The sequence below is a fragment of the Ranitomeya imitator genome, chromosome 3 (assembly GCF_032444005.1).
Source record: "Ranitomeya imitator isolate aRanImi1 chromosome 3, aRanImi1.pri, whole genome shotgun sequence".
NCBI lineage: Eukaryota > Metazoa > Chordata > Amphibia > Anura > Dendrobatidae > Ranitomeya > Ranitomeya imitator.
The window spans coordinates 548,466,790-548,490,170 of NC_091284.1; the positions used below are offsets into that span (position 1 = coordinate 548,466,790).

General features: G+C 44.8%; 1 protein-coding gene across 1 annotated transcript in view; it reads left to right on the plus strand.

Moving 5' to 3' along the window:
* The first annotated feature begins 4,809 nt into the window (after positions 1-4,809).
* Positions 4,810-23,381, plus strand: part of ADPRHL1 (ADP-ribosylhydrolase like 1) — a 142,941-nt gene continuing 124,369 nt past the window's right edge. Inside the window, exon 1 of the mRNA XM_069757882.1 lies at positions 4,810-5,093. Coding sequence (XP_069613983.1) covers positions 4,880-5,093 — 214 coding nt within the window. The 5' untranslated portion in view covers positions 4,810-4,879. The remainder of the gene's footprint in view (positions 5,094-23,381) is intronic.

Here is a 23,381-nt window from a genome sequence, read left to right on the forward strand (position 1 = left end):
AAACAGCCCCCGCTCCAATCTCAGAAGCATCAACCTCGACCTGGAATGGAAGCGAAACATCTGGTTGACACAACACAGGGGCAGAAGAAAAACGACGCTTCAACTCTTGAAAAGCTTCCACAGCAGCAGAAGACCAATTGACCACATCAGCACCCTTCTTGGTCAAATCGGTCAATGGTTTAGCAATACTAGAAAAATTGAAGATGAAGCGACGATAAAAATTAGCAAAGCCCAGGAACATTTGCAGACTTTTCAGAGATGTCGGCTGAGTCCAATCATGGATGGCTTGGACCTTAACAGGGTCCATCTCGATAGTAGAAGGGGAAAAAATGAACCCCAAAAATGAAACCTTCTGAACACCAAAGAGACACTTTGATCCCTTCACAAACAAAGAATTAGCACGCAGGACCTGAAACACCGTTCTGACCTGCTTCACATGAGACTCCCAATCATCCGAGAAGATCAAAATATCATCCAAGTATACAATCAGGAATTTATCCAGGTACTCTCGGAAGATGTCATGCATAAAGGACTGAAACACTGATGGAGCATTGGCAAGTCCGAATGGCATTACTAGGTACTGAAAATGGCCCTCGGGCGTATTAAATGCAGTTTTCCATTCATCGCCTCGCTTAATACGCACAAGATTATACGCACCACGAAGATCTATCTTGGTGAACCAACTAGCCCCCTTAATCCGAGCAAACAAATCAGATAACAACGGCAAGGGGTACTGAAATTTAACCGTGATCTTATTTAGAAGGCGGTAATCTATACAAGGTCTCAGCGAACCATCCTTCTTGGCCACAAAAAAGAACCCCGCTCCTAATGGTGATGATGACGGGCGAATATGCCCCTTCTCCAAGGACTCCTTCACGTAACTCCGCATAGCGGCGTGCTCAGGCACAGATAAATTAAACAGTCGACCTTTTGGGAATTTACCACCAGGAATCAAATCGATAGCACAATCACAATCCCTATGCGGAGGTAGGGTATCGGACTTGGGCTCATCAAATACATCCCGGTAATCAGACAAGAACTCTGGGACCTCAGAAGGGGTGGATGACGAAATAGACAGAAATGGGACATCACCATGTACCCCCTGACAACCCCAGCTGGACACAGACATGGATTTCCACTCTAATACTGGATTATGGACTTGTAACCATGGCAACCCCAACACGACCACATCATGCAGATTATGCAACACCAGAAAGCGAATAACCTCCTGATGTGCAGGAGCCATGCACATGGTCAGCTGGGTCCAGTACTGAGGCTTATTCTTGGCCAAAGGCGTAGCATCAATTCCTCTCAATGGAATAGGACACTGCAAGGGCTCCAAGAAAAACCCACAACGCCTAGCATACTCCAAGTCCATCAAATTCAGGGCAGCGCCTGAATTCACAAATGCCATGACAGAATAAGATGACAAAGAGCAGATCAAGGTAACGGACAAAAGAAATTTTGACTGTACCGTACCAATGGTGGCAGACCTAGCGAACCGCTTAGTGCGCTTAGGACAATCAGAGATAGCATGAGTGGAATCACCACAGTAGAAACACAGCCCATTCTGGCGTCTGTGTTCTTGCCGTTCAACTCTGGTCAAAGTCCTATCGCACTGCATAGGCTCAGGTTTATGCTCAGATAATACCGCCAAATGGTGCACAGATTTACGCTCACGCAAGCGTCGAACGATCTGAATGGCCAAAGACATAGATTCATTCAGACCAGCAGGCATAGGAAATCCCACCATGACATCCTTAAGGGCTTCAGAGAGACCCTTTCTGAAAATAGCTGCGAGCGCACCTTCATTCCATTGAGTGAGTACGGACCACTTTCTAAATTTCTGACAATATACCTCTATCTCATCCTGACCCTGACACAGAGCCAGCAAATTCTTCTCTGCCTGATCCACCGAATTAGGTTCATCGTACAGCAATCCGAGCGCCAGGAAAAACGCATCAATATTACATAATGCAGGATCTCCTGGCGCAAGAGAAAATGCCCAGTCCTGAGGGTCGCCACGTAAAAAAGAAATAATGATCCTAACTTGTTGAACTGGGTCACCAGAGGAGCGAGGTTTCAAAGCCAGAAATAGTTTACAATTATTTTTGAAACTCAGAAACTTAGTTCTATCTCCAAAAAACAAATCAGGAATAGGTATTTTAGGTTCTAACATAGATTTCTGATCAATAGTGTCTTGAATCTTTTGTACTCTTGCCGAGAGCTGATCCACACATGAAGACAGACCTTTAATGTCCATTGCTACACCTGTGTACTGAACCACCCAAATGTCTAGGGGAAAAAAAAGGCAAAACACAGTGCAAAGAAAAAAAAATGGTCTCAGAACTTCTTTTTTCCCTCTATTGAGAATCATTAGTACTTCTGGCCTCCAGTACTGTTATGATTTGGTAATTCAGTACCACAATGGACATAGAAGTCAGAGCACATACAGTGATCTGACAATAACCCAAAAACATAGAACGAGCTCTGAGACGTGGGAACTCTGCTGACCGCAATCCCTAATCCTCTCCAACCACACTAGAGGCAGCCGTGGATTGCGCCTAACGCTCCCTATGCAACTCGGCACAGCCTGAGAAACTAGCTAGCCTGAAGATAGAAAATAAGCCTACCTTGCCTCAGAGAAATACCCCAAAGGAAAAGGCAGCCCCCCACATATAATGACTGTGAGTAAGATGAAGAGACAAACGTAGAGATGAAATAGATTTAGCAAAGTGAGGCCCGACTTTCTGAACAGAGCGAGGATAGGAAAGGTAACTTTGCGGTCAACACAAAACCCTACAAACAACCACGCAAAGGGGGCAAAAAGACCCTCCGTACCGTCTAACGGCACGGAGGTACACCCTCTGCGTCCCAGAGCTTCCAGCAAGAGAGAAAAACCAAATATGCAAGCTGGACAGAAAAAACAGCAAACAAAATAACAAAGCGGAACTTAGCTATGCAGAGCAGCAGGCCACAGGAACGATCCAGGAGGAAACAAGTCCAATACTAGAACATTGACTGGAGGCCAGGATCAAAGCACTAGGTGGAGTTAAATAGAGCAGCACCTAACGACTTCACCACATCACCTGAGGAAGGAAACTCAGAAGCCGCAGTACCACTCTCCTCCACCAACGGAAGCTCATAGAGAGAATCAGCCGAAGTACCACTTGTGACCACAGGAGGGAGCTCTGCCACAGAATTCACAACACATGTCATGTATTGTTGTTTTCTTTTCCCAGTCCTGGAGTACTGGATTTAACGGGGGGGGGGGGGGGGGGCAGCGCCCCAGGGACCTGGTCATTGCAGTAATATCGTTCTCCTCTAGGGGGGAGTGATGTTACGTTTGAAGGCAATAAAGGAGATCTCTTTACCAGGTAACACCAACACACAACACAATTCACACTCCAGTCCACCAGGCAGATGCTGGCTGGGCTTCTCCCAGTTAGCTGCTGCCTGAGCTCCGCTCAGGTAGTTGGTCCCTGACGGGGTGGAATCCTGTCAGAGGTCTAGACAGAAGGCCACAGAGCTGCGCCTGCCCCACGTGCGGCAGCATCCTGAGAAAGAGACACGAACAGAGAATTGTATTGTAGAGAGTGACAAGAAGTCATAGCAAAAGGAGAGGAAACCAGAAGGAGTTTTGCCCTAAACAGGCTGCCTCCTTCTGAAGCGCAGGATCTGGTAGCTGGAACACCCAGGGAGCAACAGTCCTTTATGCCTTGCTCCAGAGACCAGCAGGACAGCTCATTTCAAGTTACTGATCCGCCCTATACCCAGGAGGTACGGTGGCAACTTGTGGGGGCCGGGGCATGCTAGAGTCCCTGTAAAAAGCCTCAGGCCACCAGTCATATGGGTTTGTCCTATCTATCTGGGGGACAGAGAGAGACATAACATCTAGAACATCTACAACAGTTCTGAGGACCTTATGAGAGGCTCAGCAATAAGGTACTACAACACTCAGGCGCTAGAGGAAGGCTACTGATTTCCACCTGGATAAGGGGACTCTGGATTTGCATCCAAACCGGCCAGACTCTGCCTGCCCTGTGATCTGGTGCTCTGGACTGTGGATGCTGAATCCTTCAGTAAAAAGGTAAAGAGACTGCAACCTTGTGTCCTCGTTCTTCACTGCGCCTTACACCATCCACCATCCACCATCTACACACTAGGAAGCCCTGGGGACATACTTCACCTGTGGGAAGGTATACCATCTAGCTGCCATAACATCACCCCAGCGGACCCCTAAGCAGCGTTGGGCACCCTGACCGAATACCACAGGTGGCGTCATGAACATTTCCCCTTTACAGACCTCCCGAGGGCCACAGACTGGGTCAGCCACTGTGACATCCCCCTTGAGTACCGAAGGACCCAGTACCGAGTACCCCTAGCCTTTGGGGGCGTTCCACTTCCTCCCCTGCCCAGGAGCTGTGGTATGCTCAGGCCATGTTCCTGCATGGTCAGACACAGAAATTACACAGTACAAAGCAGGAGCACATTTATAAGATTATCTCAGCACAGGAACATTTTATTTAACAGATCTAATTGTGGAAATTATTAATATTCCAAAATCTATTGATTAAAACTTTGTTGCTTTGATTTCTTGAGCCAGAATTTAAAAAAAAACATATCCTTACAGAGTGATATGTAATACCAAGGAAAGCAATTTTTTTAATTCAGTGAACAGTGACACATTTCTAGAATAGTGTGAATGGACAATGTCCAGTTGAAGAAATGCTAGTAAAGGGGAATGCAACAGGTTGTGATAAGGACAGCACTGCCATTTATAGCCAGTGACAGGAGATCTACAATTCATCGAGTGACACAAAAGTTAGACCTGGTCCTTGTCGGACAAAGGAGAAGCGCAAGCTGCAGTCCTCTCATCATGGAGAAATTTACTGCTGCTATGCTCCTGGCTGCTGTGGGTGATTCACTGGGATATAGAAACTTTAGCTGGGAAATTTGCCCTTCAGGTGTTAAGATTCTACAGGAGCTGAAAGAACTTGGAGGTTTAGAGAAGTTGTTGCTATCAGCAGACAAATGGCCAGTCAGTCACAACACGTTAATGCATGTGGCTACTGCAGAGTCTCTTATCACAGGTAAGAAATCTAAATCTGATTAATGTTATTTACATTGATCATAACAGTAAATCAGCAATACAGCGCAATAAGTTCCTGCTTGGTCTTACCAACCATTTGATTCCCCTACTCCTATACATTTTTTAGGGTGATTTCATTTTTTTTTAGGAAAATGCATCTGCAGTTTTTTGAGCCAGAACTACTAGAAGATGATTCATCAGGAAGAGGACAAATATGTTCTTCCTTTATATTTCCCATTTCATTTCATTCCGTGCCTGGATTTGATTAAAAAAAAGCACTAATTAAAAAAAGCTTTCAGGTGTTTCTCAAAAATGTTGTAACTTTGTGTGTTTTCACATCAGTCTTTGCCAAAATGGGTAAAGAATTGTTAGGACAGGGCTAAGTCCGCTTGCCTAATTCAAGAAAATTGATGCCATCTTAGGGATATTCATTTTGGAAGAGTATATTCAGCTGGAGTACACTTCTTGTGAAGTCGCACTCAGGTTATAAGATGCGTGTAATTCATTAAATGAAATAGGCGCATTTTAATTCAGTGGCACTGTTCATTAAGACTGGTGTGCACAAAGGCAGACTTAATGAATCGGGGGCCCTTTTTTTAGTAATGTTTTTGTTTTCTGATGGTACAAGCTCTTCTCACTAAATTAGAATATCATTAAAAAGTTAATTTATTTCAGTTCTTCAATACAAAAAGTGAAACACATATATTATATAGAGTCATTACAAAAGTGTGATTTATTTGAAGTGTTTATTTCTGTTTGTTGATGATTATGGCTCACAGCCAATGAAAACCCAAAAGTCATTATCTCAGTAAATTAGAATAATTAACAAAAAAACATTAGCAAAGGCTTCCTAAGCATTTAACAAATGTCCCTTAGTCTGTTTCAGTAGGCTCCATGATCATGGGGAAGACTGCTGACTTGACAGATGTCCAGAAGGCAATTGCGTTATTGTTATGTAATGTAAATTAGGTCTTGCATATTTTATATATAATGTGAATTATAATGTATTGTGATTTAGAGTGTGATAAGTATTGACTATAGTTAGTGACTGTTATTAGACAGCGTAAGAAAAGGGTAAGGTATATGTTAATTTTCGGGACTAGCCCATTGTGGGAGGGGCTTATTGTTAGGGCAAGTGAATGCTTCCTGTAGATATCTAGATATGGACAAGTTCATGTTAGAGTATCAGTGAACAGTGCTGCTGTTGGGTGAACTTCTAAGGAAGAGACTAAAAGGACAAGGGATTATTGCAACCTGGAACTGACAGAAGAGACAGAGTAGCCTTCCACCTTAACGGGTCCTTGCATAGGATGATTTGAGAGAAACCCTGAGCTTGCTAAATGCCAAAAGTAAAAAGGACTGAGATTGTAGGACTAGTAGAGGTCTCAAGCGGTAGATCCAGGGCCCCAGTAGTGGACGGAACAGCACGCAGACCCACTGATCAGGACAGCACAAGCTAGGCTATGATGAAGTAGGGTGAAACAGTGTGCTTCAGCGGCCCTGGAGTAGACTACACTGAAAGGAAACTGTGTGTGTGTGTGTGTGTGTGTGTGTGTGTGTGTGTGTGTGTGTGTGTGTGTGTGTGTGTGTGTGTGTGAAAAATGCTTTACACTGTCTGTGAGGGAACAGCCAGTAAGACTTTGTATCCGCTATCCCTTGTACAAAACCCTTATATTACTGAGCTACCATTCAGTCAGGGCTGTGTGTTAGAATGGGAGTCTCCTTTATTGAACTATAAAACCTATGGTCCTGGCCAGCCACAATACCAGCTACAGGCGGTCTGCACTGGTGCAAGGCCCACACAGCACCAACACCAACACCCAGCCAGAACCCACTCTTTCATGTAACGCCCTGGGCGTCACAGGAGAAGACCAGTGACTCGCCCATGGCTACCGCCCCACATCACGCTACGGCACCACTTTTCAAATCACTTGAACAACAGAAGCTATAAAAAGTACCCACACTGTTGTAGATGGTTTGCATGCCATGCCATAGTCTGATACATGAATCATTAATGCTCAAGAATTAAAATATTTCCTGGGACAGAGATATAAAACACACCTACTGATAACATACTATTTAATGAGACTTAAAGGTTGTGCTCACACGTTGTGGCCGCGCTGTGTTTATTTGCATCAATTGCGTCAATGCATTGTGCTTTGCCACAGTTTTAAAAAATCATGGCAAAAATGATGCAATTTTACTGAGAATGCAGTGTAAGGATGGTGTAAGCAGTCAAGAATTGCAGCAGCCAGATGCTGCTGTGGTTTTCAAATTGACTATTATACCATTATTTGATTTTGCAGGGTTTCAGCTGTTTAAGTTCAAAATCATGTTGCCATATCAATAAGTTGAACAGTTTTACAGGTGAAACAGCTCGTCTCCTGCAAAATCAATATTTATATATTTTTTTCTATTTACAGTGTCTTGCAAAAGTATTCATACCTCTTGAAATTTTCAACATATTTTTCTCTTGACTCCCGCAAAAACAAATATATTTTATGTGATATGTCAATACACAGCAGCAAGTATTTGTGAAGTATGAAGGACATGATACACTTTTAGACCTAATACTATCTAATAGACCTGACAGAATAACAAATCTGCAGGTGGTCGGGCATCTAGGAAATAGCGACCACAATATTGTACAGTTTCACCTGTCTTTCACTAGGGGGACTTGTCAGGGAGTCACAAAAACACTGAACTTTAGGAAGGCAAAGTTTGACCAGCTTAGAGATGCCCTTAATCTGGTAGACTGGGACAATATCCTCAGAAATAAGAATACAGATAATAAATGGGAAATGTTTAAGAACATCCTAAATAGGCAGTGTAAGCGGTTTATACCTTGTGGGAATAAAAGGACTAGAAATAGGAAAAACCCAATGTGGCTAAACAAAGAAGTAAGACAGGCAATTAACAGTAAAAAGAAAGCATTTGCACTACTAAAGCAGGATGGCACCATTGAAGCTCTAAAAAACTATAGGGAGAAAAATACTTTATCTAAAAAACTAATTAAAGCTGCCAAAAAGGAAACAGAGAAGCACATTGCTAAGGAGAGTAAAACTAATCCCAAACTGTTCTTCAACTATATCAATAGTAAAAGAATAAAAACTGAAAATGTAGGCCCCTTAAAAAATAGTGAGGAAAGAATGGTTGTAGATGACGAGGAAAAAGCTAACATATTAAACACCTTCTTCTCCACGGTATTCACGGTGGAAAATGAAATGCTAGGTGAAATCCCAAGAAACAATGAAAACCCTATATTAAGGGTCACCAATCTAACCCAAGAAGAGGTGCGAAACTGGCTAAATAAGATTAAAATAGATAAATCTCCGGGTCCGGATGGCATACACCCACGAGTACTAAGAGAACTAAGTAATGTAATAGATAAACCATTATTTCTTATTTTTAGGGACTCTATAGCGACAGGGTCTGTTCCGCAGGATTGGCGCATAGCAAATGTGGTGCCAATATTCAAAAAGGGCTCTAAAAGTGAACCTGGAAATTATAGGCCAGTCTAACCTCTATTGTTGGTAAAATATTTGAAGGGTTTCTGAGGGATGTTATTCTGGATTATCTCAATGAGAATAACTGTTTAACTCCATATCAGCATGGGTTTATGAGAAATCGCTCCTGTCAAACCAATCTAATCAGTTTTTATGAAGAGGTAAGCTATAGGCTGGACCACGGTGAGTATATCTCGTGGTATATCTCGATTTTTCCAAAGCGTTTGATACCGTGCCGCACAAGAGGTTGGTACACAAAATGAGAATGCTTGGTCTGGGGGAAATTGTGTGTAAATGGGTTAGTAACTGGCTTAGTGATAGAAAGCAGAGGGTGGTTATAAATGGTATAGTCTCTAACTGGGTCGCTGTGACCAGTGGGGTACCGCAGGGGTCAGTATTGGGACCTGTTCTCTTCAACATATTCATTAATGATCTGGTAGAAGGTTTACACAGTAAAATATCGATATTTGCAGATGATACAAAACTATGTAAAGCAGTTAATACAAGAGAAGATAGTATGGATGGATCTGGATAAGTTGGAAACTTGGGCTGAAAGGTGGCAGATGAGGTTTAACAATGATAAATGTAAGGTTATACACATGGGAAGAAGGAATCAATGTCACCATTACACACTGAATGGGAAACCACTGGGTAAATCTGACAGGGAGAAGGACTTGGGGATCCTAGTTAATGATAAACTTACCTGGAGCAGCCAGTGCCAGGCAGCAGCTGCCAAGGCAAACAGGATCATGGGGTGCATTAAAAGAGGTCTGGATACACATGATGAGAGCATTATACTGCCTCTGTACAAATCCCTAGTTAGACCGCACATGGAGTACTGTGTCCAGTTTTGGGCACCGGTGCTCAGGAAGGATATAATGGAACTAGAGAGAGTACAAAGGAGGGCAACAAAATTAATAAAGGGGATGGGAGAACTACAATACCCAGATAGATTAGCGAAATTAGGATTATTTAGTCTAGAAAAAAGACGACTGAGGGGCGATCTAATAACCATGTATAAGTATATAAGGGGACAATACAAATATCTCGCTGAGGATCTGTTTATACCAAGGAAGGTGACGGGCACAAGGGGGCATTCTTTGCGTCTGGAGGAGAGAAGGTTTTTCCACCAACATAGAAGAGGATTCTTTACTGTTAGGGCAGTGAGAATCTGGAATTGCTTGCTTGAGGAGGTGGTGATGGCGAACTCAGTCGAGGGGTTCAAGAGAGGCCTGGATGTCTTCCTGGAGCAGAACAATATTGTATCATACAATTAGGTTCTGTAGAAGGACGTAGATCTGGGGATTTATTATGATGGAATATAGGCTGAACTGGATGGACAAATGTCTTTTTTCGGCCTTACTAACTATGTTACTATGTTACTATGATACATGGTTTTCTATTTTTTAAAATATGATTTTGAAAATAGTGACGTGCATTTGTGTTCAGCCCCCTGTAGTGTGAAATCTCTAAATAAGATCTTGAATTACTCATTACCTCCAAGAGTCACAGGATTAGTGTGTAATTTATTCTGAGTATAACTATAGCTGTTCTGTGAAGGCCTAAGAGGTTTATTTGAAAACATTAGGGATCAAACAGCATTATGAAAACTAAGAAACACACCAGACAGGTCAGGGTTAACATTGTGGAGTAGAGTAAAGCACGGTTAGGTTATAAAAAAAAAAACAGCCCTAGACCTTAACAACTCAAGGAGCACTGTTTAGCCCATTATTAAAAAATGGAAGGAGTATAGCCCAACTGCAAATCTATCAAGACATGATCGTCTATCTAATCTCAAATTCAAATCTGCAAAAAGTTTGTATGTTCTCTCCGTGTTTGCGTGGGTTTCCTCCGGGTACTCCGGTTTCCTCCCACATTCCAAAGACATACTGATAGGGAATTTAGATTGTGAGCCCCAACGGGAACAGCGACAATAATGTGTGCAACCTGTAAAGCGCTGCGAAATATGTTAGCGCTATATAAAAATAAAGATTATTATTATTATTATTATAAATTCCAACAAAGGAAAAGACTAAACAGAGAAGCAGCAAAGAGGCCCATGATCACTCTGGAGTAGCTGCAGAGAGCCACAACTCAGGTGGGGGAATCTGTTCACAGGACAACTATTTGTCATATACTCCACAAATCTGGCCGTTATGGAAGATTTGCAAGAATAAAGCCATTTTTGATAGTAAGTCATAAGAAGTCCCATCTACCGTAATTTGAAGTTTGTGTAACCATGAAATACCCTAAAAATACAATTTTATTAAATATATATCTAAAATGCCAACAACCAATGGCAGACCACAGAAAACAACACACCGTGAAAAAACTAGAGTGGGGGGAAGGAATAATCCCTAGTACATGTCTATGCTGTAAAACTGCCTATCTACGGGGGTAGGCACCCTAGGGGAAGTGTATTGGCACCCCCGCTCCGCGATGGCTGGCCCTGGGGTCCCTAGATTGGCCCTGATAAACCCACAGGGTCCCGCTACCCACATAAAATTGCACTAAAGGTACCCCTTTACACTATACATAGACCAATCCTGTGTCTAGGGAGTCCTAAACCCCACACTGTGCATATTTAAAAACAACAGGAGAACATGTAACTTAGGCGTATCGGTGGCAGAGTTTGCAAAAGAGGCCTGATTATAGATATACCTTGGCAGAGAATACCCAGAATAGATTCTTACGATATCCTTGGTCCCGGCTCAAATGCAAAACCAACTATTGCACCCAATTACTAGAATTATAGGTACCTCGGGTAGTGGCCCCTATATTCTAGAGTTATTTGATAGCTTATTTTTTAACTCTTAAACATACGTATCTAACATGAATGGCCCCAGTTTTATTTACTGCAGCTCCGATACCATGGCACCTGTTTCACAAGATTCATGAGGTTGTGCATGCATACAGTGGTAAACATCACGTTTCAAAGCTATTGAATACGTTTTTGATATACACTATCTTGCAAGAGCTAGAGCCTATCAGGCCAACAAAGTTTGATACTCATCAATCAGATGCACTGCCGCCCGCCTGTTGTCTACTTAGCCTCAACGCGTTTCGCCTCTCTGGCTCATCAGGAGGCTCGATTTCATGTCATGTTTCTCGATGGGCTGTGATAGAATTCACAGTGTGTTGTTTTCTGTGGTCTGCCATTGGTTGTTGGCATTTTAGATATATATTTAATAAAATTTTATTTTTAGGGTATTTCATGATTACATATATAGAAATTACTACCCCATTTATTTATTCCAAATAAACCTGTAATTTGAAGTTTGCAAAAAACTTTATAGGGGACACAGCTAGCATGTGGAAGAAGGTGCTCCAATCAGATGAGACCAAAAGTAGAACTTTTTGGGCTGAATGCAAAACGCTATGCGTGGTGGAAAGTTAACACTGCAAAACACTGAAAAACACCATCCTCACTGTCAAACATGTGGGTGCATCATGCTGTCGGGATGCTTTTTTTTCAGCAGAGAGAGGAAAGCTGTTCAGAGTTGATAGAAGGATGGACAGAGCTAAATACAGGGTAATCTTAGATGAAAACCTGTTAGAGGCTGCAAAAGACTTCAGACTGGGGCGTAAATTCACCTTCCAGCAAGACAACAACCCTAAACATACTGCCAGACCTTAAATGGAAGGCTTTAGATCAAAGTTTATTCCTGTGTTTGAATGATCAAATCACAGTCCAGACCTTAATCCTATAGAGAATCTTTGGCAAGACTTGAAAATTGCTTTTTACAGACACTCTCCATTCAATCTCACTGAGCTAGAGCTAGTTTGCAAAGAAGAATTGTTAAGTAGCTTTCTTCCAACAAAACTATTGTAAAATACTTATTTAAATTGTTATGCTTTATAATAACTAATTTCAACTTTTCTTGTAAAACTGATTGCAGTAGTCCGATTAGTTTATATGAACAATGTCATGATTCTTGTTGCACTAGGGCAGGGCTCCCCAACCTGTAGCTCGGGAGCCACATGGGCTCACGGCCCCATGAATTGTGGCTCGCAACTGTCTGCCAGCTTGATGCACTAGGTCCATGTCTAGCAAACAGGTATTAAGAGCACATCTCAAAATGGTGAATTTTGTGAATAGCCCTGCACAGAATTACAGATCTGGATGCACATTTACTGGTCTTAGGGGTTTAGAGATGATTTAGGTATGGTACGCTGGAGGTTTGTACTACCTGTTAGAAGAGGTGCTCAAAGCTGGATGTGACAGTGTGTTGGGAGAATACCCCTGGATCTCAGTGTACTGCTCTGGAGTGATTTCTGTGGAAAAGCTTTGGTTATCATTATACCTGTAATGGGGGCTTTGGTTGACACTACTTTGAAGGAGGTGCGAGCTGGATGTGGCTCGCGACCCTCTCTCAGTGCTGAATGTGGCTCGCGACCCTCTCTCTAAGCTGAATGTGGCTCTCAAGGTCAGAAAGGTTGGGGACCACTGCACTAGGGTTTATACATTTCTACTATTCTTTTATTCTATAGCTCTAAATTTGTCTCATATGTGCCGACCGAGGTCTATAACCTAACTGCATGAAATAGCCGTTGTCCTTTTCATTGCATTATAATGTTGGGTGTGTATTGTATTCTAAAGGTTGCATAACATTCATAGGAAACTCTGTGAATAAATATCAACCTGAACAGAAGAACCAAAACACATTTTCTAAAGTATTATCTTACACCCTGCGGTGACAGCTGTCTGTATAATAATACCACTATTCGTTGTCGATATGAATAAGACACAAACAGCTGTATATAGTATGAGACTGACCATGAGCGCTCTAGGTGACTGCCATCATCCAGCTCTTACAAATCTATATATACATATATAGATCCAGGAATGTTCTCTGTCTTATGTTTCGTAAGTCAGCCACTTGTTTTAATCCCACTGCCTAATCTTCAACCAAGAGATGCCTAAATTTAGTTGCATTGTTCATTCAGCAGGAATGTTAGTTATCTCAAATTAAACTTACCCAAGGCTTGGAAGATAAGTGTTAACAGCTTCTCCTACAATATAAGGCTTGAAATCTTGTAAGTAGGTATTTTAAGGTTTAACACAGTCTGTATATTTATTATATAACCACACAGTTATAATTCAATGAAAGTCCTAGAATTTATAATTTATTGGCCAATAATTGCAGCTGACATCTGCTAGAGTGGGTATAGAACAGACATTGCCCTTATAGAGCAACCCCTTAAAGAGATTGCCTGTCGAAAACAAGTTATCCACAGGATGCACATTAACTTATGGATGGGTGGGGGTCCAACTGTGGGGACACGCACTGATCGGCAGAACGGGGAACTTTTACTGCCATTAGAATGGCCCAGCAGTGCGCATGCTCATGAGGCTGCTGAGCACTGAACTCAGGGTTAAAGGTTCTTCGCCTGGGATAAAAATTCGGTATTCTGCCCATTGGTGCCACTTCTAATGATCGGAACCCCATCAATCAGTAAGTTATCTCCTATCCTGTGGATAGGTGGCCACTTGTTTGCACCACACAAACCCCTTTAACTGTTGCATAGTTTGGTCGCAGAAGAAAGTTGTGAGAGTAGATTATATGGAGTAATTCAAGTTTTATCCACACAGAACATGAGCTACATGCATCATCTTCTTAACACAGCATAACAGGAAGTCTGAAGGACCTTTTACCAGAGAGAAAGTGAAACCAAAGTAAAACCGGACATTTCTGCCAGAAATCCGCATGCATTTTTTTTGCATTTTTGACGCATTTTTGGCGCCTTTTTTTGTGCTTTTTTTTGCGTTTTTTCCCAATGCATAGAATAGCGGGAAAAACGCGAAAACTCCGCAAAATTAATGAACATGCTGCTTTTTTTACCGCAATGCTTTTTTTTGCGGAAAAAAACGCATCATGTGCACAAAAATTGCAGAATGCATTCTAAATGATAGGATGCATATGTCTGCAGTTTGTAATGCGCTTTTATCGCGTTTTTATCGTGAAAAAAACGCGAAAAAACCAGAGCGTGTGCACATACCCTAACATTGCTAGTCCCTTTCAAATAATGGATTACCCTCTTCACTAGTTTCCAATCCATTTTGTTTGGCTTTGACACCTTCCTGCTCAAAATTCCCACTTCTGCTGCAATGTCTGGCCTTGTAACAGTCGCAAGATATAATAATTTTCCCATTACCTTTCTGTATTGTTCATTATTCGGTAACAGATTCTGTTTACTATTTATTTCCTTGAGATAGTTGGTTTCCATCGGAGATTTCACTGGTTTTACATCTTTCAATCCAAATGTTTCGATTATGTCTTGAATCATGTGATTTTGATTAAGAAGGAAACTCCCGTCTTCTTCTAAATGTATTCTGTTAAGTCTCCATTCAGAAATACTGCCTTTACATCCACATGTTTCAGCTGCATTTGTTTCGTTGCTGCAACCGCAAAAAAAGTTCTGGTTGTGGTGTGTTCGACAACTGGAGCAAATGTCTCATCATAGTCTTCTTCATATTTATGAGAATAGTCTGTTAGGGCTGGCAGAACGCGCAAAATAATATTAAGGAGGATATAAGGTGTCACGCTCGTGCCCAGACTGGTTGGCGCGGGCGTACGGGGGTGTGGCCCGCTGTGCCACAGACTGGACTACCCTGGAAGGGGCGTAGCTAAGTAGCTTCCTAGGTGTTCGCTGGAGCCTCTCATGGTGAGGTCAAACTTGTGCAATAGGAAGCCCCCAGGTACCATTCTAGGGTGGTGTCTGGCTGTGACTGCTGATCCCACCGGGGAACGGAACATAGACAGGCAAACGGAAACGGCTGGCACTCTGGCAGACAAGCGGGCACGGCTGGGACACAGGCAGGGGGACGGGTACAACAGAGACACTGGCAGGCAAGTGGGCACGGCTGGCTCTCTGGTTGGTAGGCAGGTACGGCTGGCTCTAGCAGGACTGGCGGACAAGGCTGGTACACTGGAAGAACCGATAGGGACCGGTCTGCAGGCAGGTACGTAAAACAGGAAAGAACCTGTTCAGACAGGAGGACTTATGAATAGGTAGAGAAAGACCACAGAGCCAAGTGCGGAAATACAGGAGGCGGAGCCAAGAGCAGGAGGCGGAGCCAAGTAGGGAAACGCAGGAGGCTGAGCCACGAGCAGAAGGCGGAGCCAAGTGCGGTCACGCAGGAGGCTGAGCCAAGAGCAGGAGGCGGAGCCAAGTGTGGACATGGAGGAGGCGGGGCCAAAAGCAGGAGGCGGAGCCAAGCGCAGACACACAGGAGGCGGAGCCAAGAACAGAAGGCGGAGCTAAGAGCAGAGACGCAGGAGATGTAGCCAAGTGCAGAGATTCAGGAGGCGGAGCAGGGAAGAACCGCAAAAAGCAGAGCAGGTAGAACCACAAGAGCAGAGCCACAGGGCAAAGCCACAGAGTGCAGAGCTGAGAGCAGAGCAAAGTCAGAGTGCAGAGCTGAGTGCAAAACCACAGAGTGCAGAGCAAGGTCACAGAATGCAGAGAAAGGAGCAAAGCAAGGTCGCAGAGAGCAGAGCCGAAAGCAGAGCAAAGCAAGACACAGAGTGCAGAGCTCAAAGCAGAGCAAAGCCATAGAGTGCAGAGCAAGGAGCAAAGCAAGGTCGCAGAGAGCAGAGCCGAAAGCAGAGCAAAGCAAGACACAGAGTGCAGAGCAGAAAAGCTAGATACAGAGTGCAGAGCAGAGCAAAGCAAGACACAGAGTACGCACAGCAGAGAAAGCAAACCAAGACAGGCATATAAATGAACACAGGAACAGGACTAGACTAAGAAAGAGTCAGGAATGAGACAAGGCACAGAGACACGGACACAAGCCAGGGTACGGTGCCCCACTGGGTGGCTACACAAGGACACAGGCCAGGGTACTACGCCCCTCTGGGTGGCTACACAAGGACACAGGCCAGGGTACTATGGCCCACTGGGTGGCTAACACAGGACACAGACCAGGGTACAACGCCCCCTGGGTGGTGAACACAAGAGTCACAATGACAGGGCCTGGCACCTCAGAAGCTAAGAACCGACTGAGTGAATAAGTTGCACAGCCCCCACCAATAGGTGGGGAAGTCTTAAATACAGGAAGCCTCATGGCAATTGGCCGGGGACACCTTAGCAAGGTGCTCACAGTCTCAATAAGAAACAGGAGTTGCCGGCGCCGCCCCCTATGCACACAGACAGAGCATGCACAGAGCAAGCAGGAGACATGAGGCACACAGCATGGAGCTGGCAGCAGAGAGAAGTCACAACATGGCCCAGAGAAGTGAGTTTGAGTGTAATACAGGTGGGGGAATGGGAGACCATGCATTGATGCCAGCAGGATTGTTACATAGAGTGTGTTTCCAGTCCGGGGTCCACCGTGCAGAGATGACACCTGCTGCTTGGTAATGACGAACAGTATATGGCGGTATAACGTGAACACACGAGGGTTAACTTCATCCGGTATGTAGGAGGCGAACCCTGTTGCATCACAGGGCCGCAATACCGCTGAGTGAAAGCTAATGTTTTGGTCACAGGACCCTAGCCCAAGGACACAGGGTTAGAGTCCCTCTAGACCCACTAGCGTTCTGCGCCGCAACTGCGGTGCCAGGGAGAAACTGAAGTAAAGTAAAGTGGCGGATGCCACTAAGCTTGGGCCAGGAAAGCACACTATTTGCACATGGCGCCGCTCTGATGGACGATGCTATAGACGCTGTACTGTCATGCCTCATGCTGGATGGCACAACCTGGCTCTAGTTAGCTTCAATCACCCACACTCAGTCAGCAATGCTAGGGAAGGGGATCAATTAGGAGCTTTCATCAGATTGCATATACACATCCACACATACACGATTTTAGATTTATACTAGCACATGGCCGAGCGACGATGCGAACCTTTTATAACAGTATCCTTCCGGGACCTTCCCAGTGGTCCAATCAGGGCTGTTTCAGGACCTGAGCACGTGACCAGCGACCTGCAATGAGAGGTCGTCCCACGGGCATGCTCAGTTGATAAAAAGCAGGACTTCATCCCTGGAGCATCTGCTCGCCGATGATTTATGCTGGTTACAATAGCTGAACCTGAGGCGGCAGCAGTAACCAGATGCTTAGCATCAGCTTGAGCAAGACACTGGGACCGACGTCTCTGCTGAGCAGGCTCCTCTGCAACTGGGGAAGATTTGGAGATCACAGAGGACATGGTTCGAGATTCCCCCTGTGTAGTGGCAGGAGCTTGACACCTAACATTACCCCCCCCCTCCTAGGGCCCCCCTCCTTGGGCTTTGCTACTCTCGAAAGCTGGGCCATGACCCTTCCAGTCCACCAGATAATATTTTTTTGCCATGAACCACCTTGCACCCAACAATAGTGTTCACCTCATAATCATCCACAGATGAGCCCGATGTCCCGGCAGATGACTCGGAAAACCGGTACATGTGAACAGGTTTTAGGAGGGACACATGAAAGGTGTCAGTGATACCTAGGTGTGGAGCAAGGACCAGAAGATAGACCACAGGATTAATCTGTCCCAGGACCTTGAAGGGACTTATATAGCGAGGCGCAAACTTAGTGGACTCAACTCGCAGCCTGATGTTACGGGCGGAGAGCCACACTAAGTTGCCAGGAGCAAAGGTCGAAGCGGGGTGCCAGTGTGCATCGGCGGAAACCCTCATTCTCTCCTTGGAGGCCCAGATGGCATCCTGTGTCCAGTCCCAAATGTCACGTGCCTCCACCGCCCAGTCTGCCACCCTAGAGTCGGTGGAAGACATGGGCATGGCCACAGGAATCCGCGGATGCTGGCTATAGTTAAGGAGGAATGGGGTTTTGCCCAGTGGAATCGGCTACGGCGTTGTTCAGCGCAAACTCCGCCCACGGTAGCAAGGTTGCCCAGTCACCCTGCCTGGCCGAAACAAAATGTCACAGATATGTGACCAAGGTCTGGTTGGCCCTCTCTACCAACCCATTCATCTCGGGATGGTAAGCTGAAGAGAGATTCAACTCAATGCTGAGTACGCAACAAAGTTCTCTCCAGAACCGAGACATGGACTGGGGACCCCGGTCACTGACAATTTTGTCAGGCACACCGTGTAGGCGAAAAATGTACTTTTTTTTTTTATTTAAATAGATTTTTATTAACAATATACAAAAAAAGAGAACAACAGAATGCCATTTACATTGCATTATATCAGATACACATTTTCTTACTTTAATAAACCCCAACATTACCCCAACTACCCCCCTCCCCCATAAGACAGCTCAGTCTCAATCTCCACCCCACCGAGGCATTATCTGCCTCTTGTAATTTATCCTCTTCCAGGTCTTAGGAAACACGACGCCTATACTCCTCAATCCAAATCAAGCCAAGGAGACCATATTTTATTAAAGAGTTCTATTTTCCCCCTTTTACTGTACACCCCCTTTTCCAATTTTAGACCATGTTGAACATATTGGAGAAATTCCCTTCTCACAGGTGGTTCCGCGTTTATCCAGTTTCGTGCTATTACTTTCCTGGCCATGTAGAGTAGCCTAGCGATTGCAATCTTCCAAGTATTGTCAACTCCAATTTCTTCCACATATCCCAGCACACATACTATCGGGTCTCTAACAACTCTGCACTTATATGCTGCTTCAACCCGGCTCAAAACCACCACCCAAAAGGCAGCCAGTCTCGGACACGTCCACATCATGTGATATATTCCTGCCTTCTCACTCGCACACCTCGGACACTCAGAATTGGCACGCAATCCCGCTTTGTATAGCACTTCCGGAGATTTATATACCCTATGCAGAATGTATAGCTGCGAGAGCCTATATGGTTCACTCAAGGATAGTCGCGGAACCCACTCCATCACCGATTCCCAGGTTTCATTTTCCATCGGCCCCACTTCTCTCTCCCACTTAGCTCTCGCCTTTATAGGGAAATCTAGCAGAAAAGTGTGCATAAGGTCCTTATACAGAGTGGAAATAACTCCCCTTGTAGTACCCTCACCACACACATACTCCAACACTATATCATCTTGAACCCTGATATCAGCCTTCTTATTCTGAGCTCTAAAGGCATGTCTCATCTGCGCATACTGAAATTCCCCTGTGGATCGCAAACCAAATTCTTCCTGCAATTGGGAAAAGGACTTCAGCTCCTGCTGCTGGATTATCTGGTGAACAAAGCAAATTCCCTTATTCTGCCATTCCATCAATCCTCCCAGGGCCTCAAAATCCTTTAAGTTGTGGTTAGACCATATCGGTGTGAATTTAGTCAACCCTGTAACCCCACGAATCTGCCTTAGTCTATTCCATAATTTACGAATCAGGAACAGGGTTGGGTATATTTTCCCCAGCGCGCCCAATGAGCCATCCTCCAAACACCTGGCCATCGGTCGTCGGTCCGTCACCTCTTCCAATAGCTGTTGTACTGCACTGGATGACGCCCCTCGCGCCCAGCCCTTCAAATGCTGGCTCTGGGCCGCAAGGAAGTATATTTCCGGGTTGGGCAAAGCCAAACCACCATCTTCCTTGGGTCGTTGAAGCGTCTCCAAGCTAATACGTGGATATTGTCTACCCCATATCAAACTTCTAAAGAGGGCATTAATCTGCCTGAACTTCCCCCGAGGGATCCAAATTGGTGCGTTATGCAGAACATAAAGAATTTTAGGCATAAGGACCATTTTAATAAGGTTTACCCTACCGACGACCGATAGATGTAGCTTATTCCAGGCGTCTACCTTTGCCTTGAGTACCCCCATAACAGGAGTCAAATTTCTTTGCAGAAACTCCGCCACCGGCACCGAAATCCATATTCCAAGATATTTAAATTGGGAAACCACCTTCAGCCTCTCATCCCCAACATCCTCACTCACATTCTCTCCTACGTCATCCACTCTAAAAAGAACCGTCTTATCCCAATTAATTGTTAGTCCCGACACAGTACCAAATCTCTCAACAATTTCAACGGCCCCTCTTAGTGAATTGTCTGGATCCTCCAGGAACAGCAAAACATCATCCGCATATAACGCTATTTTTTCCTCTACTTTGCCATACCTAAACCCAGGGACCCCATCCGACTGCCGAATCTTAGCAGCAAGAGGTTCTACAGCCAACGCGAACAGGAGGGGTGAAAGCGGGCATCCCTGCCTAGTACCCCTAGCCAGCCCTATAGGACGAGATAGCTCCCCATTTACTCTAATTCTAGCGGATGGTAATGAGTACAACAGCTGTATCCAGGCCACAAACTGCGGGCCAAACCCCATACATTCCAGCACCTGCCAGAGGTACCCCCATTCGACGCTGTCAAACGCCTTGTGTGCATCTAGCGATACAATCACTCTTCGACCACAGTTATCAGACTCTACCTGCAAATTTACATATAACCTCCGCAAATTGATCGCCGTTGATCTATCCGGCATAAAGCCAGATTGGTCCGAATGCACCAGACTCGCAATAACACTAGAGAGGCGGAGAGCCAACACCTTGGCCAGAAGCTTGACATCAATTGTTAGTAAAGAAATTGGGCGGTACGACTCCGGTTTCCCCAAGTCCTTATCCTCCTTTGGAATGACCACTATTATGGCCTCTCTCATAGAGGCTGGCAAGCGCCCACAAGACCTAGCTTCCTCCAATACCATTTTTAATCTAGGAATCAACACTTCTGCCAACCCTTTATAGATCTCAGCGGGTAACCCATCGACCCCAGGCGCCTTCCCATTGGCCATAGACATCAATGCCCGACTCAATTCCTCCTCAGTGATAGGGGCCTCAAGGCTCTCCCTATCTGCCTCACTCAGTCTCGGCAAATCCAGACCTTCCAAGAAAGTCAGTGCATCCTCGACCGATTCACCAACCCGAGAGGAATACAAATCTGCATAGAAGTCCGCAAAGGCTCTCAAAATTTCAGGTGTTTCCGTTATTTTACCTCCACTAGCAGAATCCAAAGAGTGTATATATGAAGAACCTCTCTGAGCAGCAGCCACTACCAAAAGCATATGTCCCACTGTTTCTCCCTCCTGATAGAACAATACCCTTTGGAAATCTCGTTTCCTCTCAGCTTTGCCTAGCAGAATTTTTTCCAAATGATTTTGTGCGTTTTTCATTCTTCTCTCTGCCTCAGGGGTTCCCAGTGTGGCCATCCCATCCTCTGCTTCCTTCAACTCCTCAACTGCCGCTTTTTCTACCTCTCTCGTCCTCCGCTTACACCTACTAATGTCCCTAAACAGTAGTCCCCTCAGGTACGCCTTCATTGCATCCCAAATTGTAAGAGCGTCGGCGCTTCCATCATTTAAGAGAAAGAATTCCGCCACCTCCCGTCCTATACTTTCCAACTCAATACTCTGTAACCAATTAGGATGAATCTTCCATTCTCTCCCACTTAGCGAGCGAGCCCCCTCCAATCTAACCTCTACTTCAATTGGACTATGGTCCGACAAGGCCCTTGGCAGATATCTCACCTCCCCAACCAGTGTGTCCAAAATCCTGTTACCCAGAGCCATATCAATTCTAGAGAGTGTGGCATGTGCCGGTGAATAACATGAGTACCCTCTCTCCCCCACATGTCTAACCCTCCACAGATCAATCAAACCTATCTCCTGTATATAGGTGCCAAATGTTGTTATGTGTCCCTCCGACCTATTCTGAGTATTTTTATTTTTATCCCAATATTCATCACAGATGTTATTTAGATCTCCGATAATTATTAACGGTGTCGGTCCCCATTTTTCCACTCGCTCCATTACTTCTCTAATCTTCCTGCTAGAGTAGGGAGGCGGAATATACATCGCGGCAACACACAGCATCACTCCATACAGTATACACCGTAATAGTACATACTGTCCCTCCACATCCACATATACCTTCACCTCCTCATACTGAACTCCCGCTGGAACCAAGATTGAGACTCCTCTTGCATACGTGGAGAAGGTAGAATGATATCCCCTCTGGATCCACCGTCTATTCAAAACATCCACTTTTTCCCTTACCAAATGCGTCTCCAGCAAGCATATCATTGAGGCCCTTTGGTCTCTTGCATATTGCAAACACGCAGCACGTCTAGATTTCTCCCCTAGGCCTCTCACATTCCAGCACAAAATCTTAAAACGGGTCCCCATCACTTGGCTCATCTTCACTATAAGTATCATCAATTTTGAGCTCAGGCTGTCTAACTACCCTCCCCCCCCCCCCCTCCCAACTCCCCCTCCCACCCTTCCCCCCTCACATCTAACCATTCCACCTCTTTCCAAGAGTGGGGCATCATCGCCCATAGCGAACACTCCGTTTGGCATTACCTTCCCAACCCTCCTCCCACCACTGTACATAACAGGATTTCAGACATTTTGAAAAATAACGTTCTCAAAACATTTTAACGTAGAATTATTTGCACACGCAAGAAGCCTGCATACACTTAAAATATGTCGCAAACCCTTCCTCCCCCTTTCCCAGCAACCATTACATCATCCCTTTAACTTTAACTGGATATAATCCAGCTCCCTTCTTCCCCCCCCATACCCCTTGGCTTGTCAATCACATGACTCTTTTCCAACTGACAGATAAGTAAACAACTTCAGACTCTTCCCACAGTTTCAGTCTCCTTTTCCTTTAAGCTTTTTAGCATTAATATCGATCCACTGGGTAGCGTCCTCCGGCTTCTGGAAAAAATGAATTTTATCAAACGCCACCACCCTCAGTCTTGCTGGGAACATCATGGAATACTGCACACCCAATTCCCTCAGCCGTCTCTTGATACCCGTGAACATCATCCGTTGTTTCTGCACCAGAGTAGAATAGTCTGGGTATATAGCAATCTTTTGACCTTCAACTGTCAGATCCGTCATGTCTCTGGC